General features: G+C 38.9%; 1 protein-coding gene across 1 annotated transcript in view; it reads left to right on the forward strand.

Moving 5' to 3' along the window:
* The window catches only part of LOC308408215 (uncharacterized protein), a 64,381-nt gene that overhangs the window by 36,786 nt on the left and 14,657 nt on the right, over positions 1-12,938 (forward strand). The window contains exon 7 of the mRNA XM_080900384.1: positions 11,642-12,171. Within this exon, the coding sequence (XP_080756510.1) occupies positions 11,642-12,171 (530 nt within the window). The remainder of the gene's footprint in view (positions 1-11,641; positions 12,172-12,938) is intronic.

The following is a 12,938-nucleotide window of genomic DNA, read 5'->3' on the forward strand; positions in this document are numbered from 1 at the left end:
GTATGCAGATCAGCTACAGCACAGAAGTGTGGGCATGTGTCCATCTCCAGGTCTGGGCAAACTGCCTAATAAGCACAGGTTAATTAGGGAATGCACAGCCAGTGTCCCAAATACTCCACCTACTCTCTGCACCGCACTGCACCACTCCTCCTACTGCAGTTGAGCCAGAACCGTGCCCCTCTGCGAGCACGTTTCACAGAAAAGCATGAGCTAGATGAATCCATCATGAAGCAAACATATATCATATATGTTTGCAATATATCACAGGAGACAAATACAGGGAGCTGTGTTGTTATTCTTCATGCGTTATAAACTATTATCCACCTTTTCTGACAGATGGTGACAGATTCAAAAAGCGATCCCATTGAAATCAATTCTACAGCAGCGAAAGCATCACTAACAGCGGAGAAGGATCCCAAAATATGTATGTCACAATATGAGAATGTTTATATGTAAAATTGAGAAAAATACAATAAAAAACATGGCTGATGATTACTATCATCTTTTTCTACAGCGTGTGAAAATGCACCACTCTCAGATTTCTCCTCTGGTTTGAAGGTACGACTTCCTGTGCACGAAAACGTCTGACACTCGTTCAGCCAGACCTGACAGCTTGTTTCACTGCAGCTGCTGCACCTGAGTGTTTCTTTACTACAGGAGAGGTTTCATCTGTTTTCTTTGCTTGATTGTTTTCAGTTCTTATTGCTTGCTGCATTTTAGGTGAAGCATCTGGCCCGGATGTTTTCAGCCAATACAACACAGGAGAAAACAATCGGACTAAAAGAGAAATGGAGAGAAGAACAGAAACCTGCAAACGGGGTAAACCACAGTCAATGTCATTTAGAAAGCAGAGAGCATAATGTGGTTTGTACTGTAGAGGGTGTAGGGGGGTGAAGCAGGAAATGCTGCTAAAGCAGGAAGTGTTGGTTTTTCTTCTGATGATATTCTTGGTATGAGTGAAAACAGAAACATATATTCCCTTTTTGGGTTATGCAACCACCAAAGAGGGTGATTCTTAGTTTTTAACAAATTCTGTTTCCTCTATCGTTTTGCGCTGACTTCACCACAATCTGACCAAGAAGTCTAAAAAAAGAGCTAAAAGTCATGTTGAGATAGCACAACTGTGCCGGGGTTAGCACATGTTTTCTAGTTTTACACTTTCTGTGTGAAGCTTTCATGTTCTCCTTCGGCTGACCTGATGTGGCATAAGTGGGAAAGAAGATGTTGTTTTATCATCTTTACTGCTGACTTTGACCTTTTTTATCAAAAGACAAAATGACCGTCTGTTAAGCAGCTGCTAGAAAGTAAACTGGACTTTTGTTGTAGCTCTTCCAACTCCCCAATTCTATAAGACCAGAACACGTCTGGGACTCCATTTGGACACCAATCAGAAAGTAGTGCTTTGTAATAACACAAATTTTGCTATTGATCCAATACAATACTAGTACTGCCAATACTGATGCTTTGAACCTATAAAGGCAGATTATGTAGGAGAGAGCAGTGTCTCATGATTTATGAGCTTAATCATCACTAATTGAAACATTGTGAACACATTTTACTGGACACTAAATCATTGTGATTTTTATTTTGTACAATAATGAGTTAACAAAACACACCTTTTGGGTTTTCATGTGTTCTGAAACTGGATTATTTTGGAGACATGGACCCGTCTGTCTCTAAAGGACTTTGGGTCGCTGTGCTGTAAGCTAACAATAAAATAGATGTGTAGTCAACACAAAAAGGTTCAGACATGTTTCATACTGCATGTTCAAGGTTTTTTTTTTTTTCATTTCCAAGAAAAAAAAAATTCAACACTATTAGTAACAAAGTAACAATCCTATCACACAAGTATTGATCCGATACCAATACCACCGTTGGTATCCATACCATCGATATTTAGTTGGATCCGCCCACCTCTACCACAAAGTCCATGGTTGGGTGATAATTCGATGGATACTTGAGTGCCTACTATCTTTCAGGTGAAGCTGCTTATCCAGAAGCTTTCAGCCAGGGAAACTAAAGATCATCAAAAAGAGAAAGACCCAGACATGAAGGATCGAAACCACTCAAAGGTATGGCACACATTTCATATTTAAAATATCTGTTTCAGATTTTTCCTCAAGCTTTTAGTCCTGAGTTTTGGAACTGCAGCCAGTGCTCGATTAGCAGCTGATTTGCTGGAAATGTGGAAACTCAAGTTTCAAACATGTCTTATTGTTTCAAAATAAGATCCTTTTTAACATTTTCTGATGCTTTTAATATGAAAGAGCAGTTGTGGTTTGTGTTAGCAGCTAGGTAACTGTGTTTTGGTTTGGTTGTTTTTAACTGTGAAAGCTAACAAGTAGGTAGCTGAAGACCATGGAATATTATTATAGCTTTTAACAAGCGGTGCTGTGACTGCAACTCCAAACTTAAAGCTTTTTTTAAACAGTGCCCCGTCACTACTGTTGTTGCTTTGTTCCTCTCATCCTCTTTTTCCTTCTTTCTTATTATTCTCAGAAGGATGAATCCTTTCGTTTACATTTATTTGTTTGCATCATTGTTGTCATGGAGTTTGTTTAAACAGAATTATGTGTGCCACTTGCAACAAGCATGAGTGGAGGCAGGTTGGTCCCCCTAAGGGAGGTCAGGTCTTGCCTACTGTCACTGTAAACTTTTCACATTACTACTGATGTAGTTTAAAATGTGTCAGCCCTTTGGGTGCCCCCTAATGGCCTGGAGAGGGGGATCAAAAAAAAAGTAAAAACAGTTTGATCACGTCTCATTTGCATTCATTGCAGGTATGATTCCTGTTTCCTGGCATTGTTATATTTACAGATGTATTGTTTTTGTTGTAACTGTAGTGGATATAATACTGGATCCGGGCACAGGGAAGCAAGTGAGAGCCAGAGAAGAGAAGCAGAAAGCTCCAGAGGCTTAGATGTAATTCAGCAATCTGCTTGGGCTCAGCTGCCTGATCCATGGGAAATCTTACTGGGAGGTGGAGGTTAGCAACACGAGCATCTGGGTGTAATAAAAGCCAGCACAAGCCGTAAGGAGAACCTCTCACAAAACCCCAAAAATGATTCCTGGATGATCGCACAAAGATGACAAAGTCTGCACAGTCCTCACAGAACCACCTGCTTCCTTTGCCCAAAGGAAAACCTCACAAACGTTGGAGTTTTTGTGGATTACAAGGAAGGTTTTGCGTCATTCTACGAACCACAGTGTTTGTTTACTGGGGAACTTCATCCCTATTTCAGTTTGCATGTTAAAGAAGATGCTTACCATCAGTAACTATGCATGGGTGTTTGTGTATATGTGCAGTTCTTATTATTATTATTTTTCTTAAGTGCCATGTTTGGTAGCATATGAGCAGGTTCTGCCTGGGTGTTAATGGTAAATCATTCAGTCCCAGTCTGCTGTCATGTATAAGCCAAGATGTTGCTTTTGTTTCATGAAAAATAAATAAACTCATCTATCTCTCTGTCTCTCTCTTCCTTATCACCCAGTGAGGAGGATATGACAATTACAGAGTGCAGCTACTACACTTTTATTAGTGTTCAGCATGAAAAGCATGAAAAAAAGCCCTGCGTGCTAAATGAGGAGTGTCTTTTGCGCCCCACCTTCTCCTTTACACTTTACTGTCTAAAAGTATTAAATACATTAAATACCCACCTAATCGTTCTAACTGATGTCATGTAAAAGATCGCATCAGGCTTCCCGTCAGTTTTAAACTTTGATTTTTTGGGGGATTATAGTATTGGTAAAAAACAATCCACTTCTAACCACGAAAAAAAGTGTCGGCATGAAAAACTAATTAACTGATTAAACTCATTATGACTTCACCTTGACTGTCTTACACATTAAACGGCTTTTATGGGAAGCTTGTTTTAATATGTATTGTGCTACTGTTGTAAGCTACGTTAAATACTGTTATAAAAAATATCAGTTAAAAATATTCAAAATATCAGGATCAGGAAGATGTCAGCTGTGTTTGTATTTGTTTTCTCTCGTTATTCTTTCTTCCCCCCCCCCCCCCCCCCCTTTTTTTTTTCTCATGACGTTTGTGTGTTTGTTTCTTTTCCATGACGTTTCCAGTAACGTGTCGCAACTCCTTACAGTTGAATTTAAAGGGCTGGTTTCGGGATTAATATTAAAAAAAAAACGAAACTGAAACTGAACCAGAGAGGAACAAAGTTTGGAGACAGCAGCAGATCGCACAGCCGAGGATCGAGACATACGAAGGAGCAGGTAGGCTGCTCAGCACTTTGGTGTTTACTTTTTGAAAAGTCTCATGACAAAATAACCTGACAATCTCACTAACACTCCCTCTCGTGCCTGCATGAGTGAAGGAGAATCAGATAATATTAAAATATTACGACTTCGTATAATATTATATATTATATGAATTTTATTTTGTGTAGATGCTGTGAAGTCATCTTGTGTGTGAATTAAAATTTAACAAGTTGATGTTAACTGATAGTTTGCAGAGTGCAGCACACAACGTTATATAGGCACAAACTTAACTCCAGTTAATTACACGTCGATCGTTTGAAGATAAGGAAGCTGTTACAACCTGCACGGGGTGTGTGCTCAAACTACTTTTTTCCACTAGGCTGCTTTTCTTTCCATGGCAGGAATAAACAAATCCAACCTGAAATACAAATACTGCTCTTGGAGAGTCATTTTAACTCCTTCTAGTCCAGAGCAGACATGGTGTGAGTCATAGCTGGACTGGCCATCGGGCATACCGGGCATTTGCCCGGTGGGCCGCTGGCGATTTTTTGTTTTTATGGGCCGATGGATTTTTTTTTTTTTTTTTTTTTTTTTTTTTTTTAGGAAGGGTATATATAATGAAAGGTGTTGGATTGGCCAATTGGTCATGATCGACTCTGGGCTGGACCAATTACAGCCGAGGAGGCCGGATGCACCCGCCCCCCTGTTTAGCAATCACGTGATTTTCGCGCATTGCATGCCGGGAACTCGTGGCAAAACAATCCAAGTACCGCATCAAATGCAAGCGTTTGCAGCACCGCAAAACGTTCATTCTCCGGTTCCAATACCTTCTTGTTTTTTCTTTGCCGCACAAAAAAGTTATGTACAAAACAAAAGGAGAACAATGCCGGTCCGTACAAAGACAGACTCGACGAAAAGACAAAGAAAAGATACGAGGAAAAATCAAAGGAGTGAAAGGGTCAGACCCTTACGAGCACACAGAGGGACAAAAGACGTCAGCGTGCTGCCCAACTTTCACCACGCTCATATTTATAATTATACGGTTCTTGGAGTGAGTGCATACACTCATGAAGTTTAGTAACTTCAGGTCACTGCAACAAGCCCAGGTACAGTTTACTGACAGATGGGTGCAGGACCTTGAAATGCACCGTGTAGAACGAAAGACCATCGTACGAACAAAGGTAAGTTTACCAGTCTCACAAATCGTCGTCATAAATACACATTCGTTAACCGTTTATTAATATAACCTTTGAGCTCAACGGTAATTAATTAGTAGTGGAAATAATTTCTGGTAGCATTACAGAAATGTAGCAGTGACAATAATATTGTATGCTGTAATCGCAATGGACAATTAGTGATACAAAACAACAGTTTTATCCTGTGAATAAAAGTATATGTTTTTGTCAATGTACCATGGTAATAACAGAAGCGAAACGCAATATTGTGTCAGGACAATTCACTATTTATGCACAATAAACACAATAAATAAAGGAGCATAGCGCGACAATTTCTGTTCAGCGCCAGACTTGTAACCTATATCACCAATTATGTTAAGAAAAAGGACGTATTAACTACTACAAAACTCTGATCTTTGTGGGAATGCTTGGAGCAGACTAACATGTGAGCTGGAGTGTTCTGGGACGTTATATTTATAGTTATATCCAGACCATCCGTCGGCTCTTACTTCGGAAACATGGCTTAAAAAATTTCTCTTCAACTACGTAATCCGATAAAAAAACAAAACGATCTCTTTACCCGTCGGCTTTCCATGGCTGTCATGCGACCAGCTATTGCAGTTAATAATACAACAGCTTCTTGGCATTTTTTGGGTTTCTTTTATCGCTAGTACCTCTTGCCACAAGTTCCCAGAATCCTTTGCGGTTTTACCCCTGAATGACGTCACATTTTCAATCTTTATCCTGGTGGGCCGGTCTCTAGTCAAAATGCCCGGGCCGATTTTTTGTCCCAGTCCAGCCCTGGTGTGAGTGTTTGTGCTGTGCAAAGGAAAATGTCACTTCCCCCTTCTTCACGCATGGTCAAACACTGAACGGTAGGTTTATGTATGGGTTTACATAAAGAGACATGATATAACCATAAATTAATGTTTTATGGTGACCTGCATCAATAAAACTAATTACTAATTGCATTTATGTAGATCCCCGTGTTATGTACATGACCCATGTCTTTGTACATTTATATTTGACTAAACATCATGTACACTATAACCACACATAAACATTCATTTTTTCTCCTACACCAAGTTGATTGGGATTAGACACAAACTTATGCAACACAACTCCAAACGGTTCATGTGTAACAGTCACTGTTACTCATGAACCACTGAATAGTACTTTTGTCGCACTGTGTAAGGGTCTTAGATTTGAATTCAGGCTGGGGACAGTGTGGCGTTTGCATGTTCTCCCTGTGCCCGGGTGGGCATTTCCTCCCACAGTACACAGACATGTTAGGTCAGTCATGTTGCACGTTGTTTAATCTTAAGCCCAGGTCACTCTTGATGTAATCACAATGTAATCTTACTGAGACAGAACTCTTTAACTTCCTGTTTTCATTTGGCTAGAGGAATAAATAAATATCTCATTAATCTCATATGGATATGTATTTCTGATATAAGGACATCTGTGTTAGTAACTATGACAGCATTGCACCGAAAAAGCTATTTTAAACCTGAAACCCGTATTAAACCCAGTAAACTACTTTACAAGTAGTAGTTTTGGTTCCTAATGTTAATACTTGAAATAATCTGGAAGAATACTTACATTTCCGAAAGTTTTAAACACAGCCAGTATGCAGTCTGTACCATGACTACTATGGTCACACGCAAAATAAAAATAAAAATGATAAAGCTCTCAATTGAAGTTTTATTGATCACCTGGCTATTGAATGAAAAGAAACAGTAATAAGAAAACAGATGAAAGAAAAACTTCTTGCCAGAGGATGTGGAGGTGTGGTGAAATTTAGGGAAAGATAGACATAGAGTTGAGGATGTTAAAGTAAATTAGACATCATTAAATCATACACTGCTCATTTTTGCTTTACTGACAAATATGTTGACAATATTTTTTTTACAGACACCCAACTTATCAACATGAACGTTCAGGTTTGCCACTGCGGTTGGACCAAACGTACAACTTACCACGGCTTGAGAGTTCACCAGGGATTGAAGGGATGCACGCCAAAGGGAATGAGGATCCCTCAAAGTGAACAATCCAGGTTCTCCCATAAACCGAGCTACAATGAACCTCAAATCAAAATAGAAGAGCCTTTTGTGGATTACTTCAAGAGTTCTGGTGAGTGTTTGTGCTGATGTAGGACCAGGAGAAATATCCTCACTAAAACTCCTGTTATCATCCCAGTTTACAGTGACTGTCTTCTTTCTCTACAGTGTTTGAGACTCCACAGCGCGCTCGTCAAACTACTGAACTTGAAGATTCGAGAGCTCGTAATTTTCTGCAATCTTCTGTCGGTGGACAGCAGGTACTGCATATTTCTTAAGGACGACCATTCAGATGCATGTAAAATGGACTTACACAGAAGTATACATTATCAAGCCAAAATAAAGCTCCTCATAAAGAGCACAAGGTGGCCGAAAACATCACTTTGCCAGTTTGCTAAGAATTTACAGGCCTTTTGCCTGCATTGTTCAACAGATTAATTCCTGGTTTCAAAGTAAAACTATATAAACATTAGTTTTATTCTTCCTCCAAAGGTAAAGAGTATGTAACCTGAAACCCTTATTAAACCCATTCAACTACTGTACCTTTAGTATCACATTCTAAGTTTGGTTCAAAATGTTAACAAAAGCACGATACTTCAAATAATTCGGAACAACACTTACTTTTCTGACGGTTTTAAATACAGCCACTATGCAGTCTATACCACGACTACTATGGTCACAAAAAATAAATAGAAATGATAAAGCTGTTAATTTAAGTTTTATTGATCGCCTGCCTACAAAAATGAAAAGAAACAGATGAAATAGAAACTGCTTACCAGAGGAGTCCAGAGGTGTGGTGAAATTTAGGGAAAGATAGACATAGAGTTAAGGATGTTGTTAAACTAAATTAGACACGAACTACATCCTTAAATCATACACCACTCATTTTTGCTTCACTGACAAATATGTTGATAATATTCTGTTGCAGACACCCAACTTATCCAACATGAACAAACAGGTTTGCCACTGCGGTTGGACCAAATATACAACTTACCACGGCTTGAGAGTTCACCAGGGAATGATGGGATGCACACCAAAAGGAATGAGGATCCCTCAAAGCGAACAATCCAATTTCTCTCATAAACTGAGCTACAATAAACCTCAAATCAAAATAGAAGAGCCTTTTGTGGATGACTTAAAGAGTTCTGGTGAGCGCATCGATGGTACAGCATTTGTGCTGATGTAGGACCAGGAAAAATGTCCTCACTAAAACTGCTGTTATCATCCCAGTTTACAGTAATTGTTGATGTAGTTCAGCATTTTATGTATTTTAGCAGTATAGTGACCCCAACATCATGCTTAAACCATTTATAACTGATAACAGGCATAGAACAGTTTACAGTGACTGTCTTCTTTCTCTACAGTCTTTGAGACTCCACAGCGCGCTCGTCTAACTACTGAACTTGAAGATTCCAGAGCTCGCCGAGTTCTGGACTTTTCTATTGGTGGACAGCAGGTACTGCATACTTCTTAAGGACGACCATTCAGATGCATGTAAAATGGACCCATACTGAAGTATACATTATGAAGCCAAAATAAATCTCCTCATAAAGAGCACAAGGTGGCCAAAGGCATCATTTTGCTCATTTGCTAAGAATTTAACAAGCCTTTGGCTGCATCGCTCTACAGACTCATTGCTGACTTCAAAGTAAAACTACGTAAACATTAGTTTCATTCTTCCTCCAAAGGTAAAGAAAATGTAACGAGTTCCATTTGTTTGTTTGTCTGCCTGTCTTTCTGTTTCTTAGCAAGATGTTAGTTTTCAATATCATTTTCAAATTTTGTGTGATGTTTGATACCAATAACAGCTCCAGCCGATTTCATTTTGGTGAACAGAACTTCACTACAATAGGCCTTGGAGGACATGAGCACCTAGGATGACTAAGCATTTTACCTTGACCTTCTTTGTTTGAGCGTAAGGTCAAAGTTGACCCTTGCGCTCTGTTGCTCTTGTTGTAGCTTATGGTTGGCACAGCTCACAGCTCAGTAAGCAGCAATCAGTCTTAAACAGAAAGCTCTGTGTTTGCATACAGCTCAGTCAAAGCCACCACACCCCTAACTTTAGGCCTTTATTAATATCCACATAGATAGATCATATAGCCAATTTTTCGACAGTAAAACTGTCAGGAAGGGGGCAACTATTGTAGTTTTGTACCTGGTTTTAAACATGTATTTTAATCCTATTTAGCCTGATATTTTGACACTAGAGTCTGTCTGTTGGGACTGAATCACTTTCGGAGCCATCCTCCAGTGGCCACTAGAGGAACTGCTGTTTATGAGAATTCATTTTCCAGCCCAATATTAATCAGTTCTCCAGGTTGATTAATAATTGGATTGTTTATCCACCATTACATTAACATTTGCAGTGTCCAGTGACATGCTTCATGTGTGCTATTATCTCTGCTACAAGCTCAAAGCAGGAACTCTTTTAAAAGCGCTATACAAATACAGGCAAAAAAAAAAAAAATGCTCGCAAACCTGAAAAACACAAAACTCTGGTGCCAGCAAATCTCAGCATAACAGTCGACTCTCTTTTTTTAAAATCTCATTATAACTTGTAAATATTATACGTGTCCTTTGTCCTCTTTCAAGGCTAAACAAGAAAAACTGAAAGCTCATTTACAGCAACAAATTCATATCAGAGAGCATAAAATGGCAGAAGTCAGATCATCAGTAACAGACTGCAAGGTAAAGACTGTAACATATGTTTGACTTTTTTGTTTTGTTGTTTTGTTTGCTTTAATATCTTTGCTCTAAATCCTCTACTCTGTTTGACGGCTTTCAGGCTAGTTTGGATGCAGAGTGGCTGGAAGTCAACGATTTCTTCTCAGACATAATAAAAGTTGTGGAGGATGCTCGGCAGAAAGCCCTTCAGCCTCTGGAGGAAAGGTTGGTCCTGTGAGATTATGTTGCAGTTAGTCTCTTAGTTCATCAGTGAGGAACAGCTTAACATCACCACGGAGATCCTTTGTGTTGCTATGGTGCAGTACATTTGAATAAAACAGGCTCTCCTGTGCACACTCTAGGAGACGGAAAGTAAAAAGAGACACTCAGGATCTCCTCCAGAAGCTTCAGAGAGAAATTGATGTGCTCAAACAGGCCATTGATGAGTCAATCAAACACCCAGACTTGGAGGTGAGCCACAAGGTCCTGAAGTCCATCTTCTGGTCTTTTGAATACTGGAGCATAAAAGCACTTAAAAGAGGAAACATTTAATTTCTATTCTGTGTCAGTTCTGCTTCATTTAAAATCATTACATTTAATGATGTCTGCACACATATACAGGTTTCTCCTCTAGCAGGCCTGAATGACTCTAACTGGAAAAATGTACATGTTGACACTTCACTGTCCTTCGGCACACTGAGAGCTACGACTTCAACCATGATGAAGCAAATTCACAAGGAACTGGATAAACTCTCACCCATTGGTGAGTCTTTTGATTCATCATGACTTGTGTTAAAATCTATACTTGATATACAGCATCTTACTCAGATTTCTACTTCCACAGAATTCAAGAGGATTCCTATATTTGCAGGTGTGTATGTCAAATTAAAAACAGTATTAAAATAGAAAGAAATGGCAATTGTTCCACATTTTCATTGTAAATACACGCAAGACACACACTGATGGACAACAGACAAGTTCCAGATGTTGACACTAACAGAAGCAAACAGGTGCGGCTCAAATGTTGAAAGGATGGATCCTCAGTTTCTTATTGGAAAAAATCCTTTGGGAAATTATCATGTTTGACCTAAGTTATAACTGATTTCAAAATAAAATCCCCATGATACTTACAGTATAGGTATTTAGATTCTTTAAACTCCGGCATTTAAAATAAAAACCTCTTGTGATGTATTAGATGTAATAAAAGTTTTTATTGTCCAGAATTGGAGTTTTCTTGCTAAGTTTTCGTTAGATATGAAAATTCATATGTAGTTTACTAAACTAAAATCTAATTTTCTTATGTAGTATTCAAAGGTCATTTAGAAAACAATGGCAAAGATCATTTTAAGATAACCAATTTTAATATTTTCTCACTTGTTATCTTTTTATCCAGTTAATACAAGTAGCTGGTGAGATGTTGAAACTGTATGACATGAGTTATATTTTTTCTGTTGATGATCTCTTTCTGGTCGTACTGTAACAATAAAATCATCTTTTTAATCACTTGTGTTCTTTTGACTGCAGTGGACGTGAAGCTGGACCCCACCACCGCACACCAAAGACTTGAAATTTCTGATAATGGGAAAAAAGTGAAAGATAGTGGAAATATGTCGACAGATCCTGACTCTCTGCAGAGGTTTGATGTATTTGGAAGTGTCCTGGGGCTCAACAGGCTGTCCTCTGGCAGGGCATACTGGGAGGTGGAGGTCAGGAATAAGCCCGGGTGGGATCTGGGTGTGGCGAGACGTGACGCAAACCGCAAGGGGAAACTCTCAATCAATCCTGACAACGGTTACTGGGTTGTTGTACATTATGAAGATCAGAAATATGCAGCCCTGACGACACCACCAGTGAGCCTTTCACCTAAAAGGAAACCTCAGAAAGTCGGGGTGTTTGTAGATTATGAGGAAGGTCTCGTGTCCTTTTACGATGTGACGTCTCAGTCTCACATCTACTCATTTACTGAGTGTTCGTTCGGTGGTGAGATCCTCCCGTACTTCAGTCCACATCTGAAACAAAATGAGAAAAACAGCAATCCTTTGATTATCACTGCTGTGCAAAAACAGTAGTAATCACATGCACTGGATCTGGTGCAGTGAATGCATCACTGGTAAGCAATATATGTGTCCAGGTGTGCAGTAACAGTTTAATGTTTTTTCTGTGTTTAAACAGAGTTTTCTTACCTCTCTACCAGGCATTTGCTTGCCCAATTTTCAACATTATTCATTATAACATGCATTGATGAAGATCTCCTGACTCAGGTTTTTATGTACTATATTTTCTCACTTTTATTTTCATTTGAAAAGTAAAAACTAAGTCTTACATACAGCAGTGCAAATGTATGAATTTACAGAAACAATTGTTAGCATGCGTGTTGAAACACCTTTTGCAAAAGACAGAAATGACAAAATGTCTTCTAAAGATAAAGCTGTTAAAACACTTTAGACACTATTCCTGTTTCTTTAAGAAAAAACATTAGGACATATTATGATCAAATGATGTTACGTACTGATCACCAGTAACTGGAGCTGGTGCATTTTTCAAAATCAGCTATTAGCCAATTCCTATCACAGTAGCATGAAAACACTATTTTTTAAAGTTTTGTTTTATTTATCTTCTAATCCCTTATAAAACAAATTGCAGACAACCAGCAGACTGAGGAACTTCCTCTGAAAGCTCTTGGATTATCCCACTGTTGGTCTCCTTCACTCACTCACGTGTCCCGGATAAATGTCTTCACAGACATTTTAAACACTTTGAACAATTTTTTCACTGCCCCTTATTTGGACATTTGTAGCCTAAACCTCTGAGTGCTATGTCA

Source organism: Rhamphochromis sp. 'chilingali' (assembly GCF_963969265.1).
Source record: "Rhamphochromis sp. 'chilingali' genome assembly, chromosome: 1".
NCBI lineage: Eukaryota > Metazoa > Chordata > Actinopteri > Cichliformes > Cichlidae > Rhamphochromis > Rhamphochromis sp. 'chilingali'.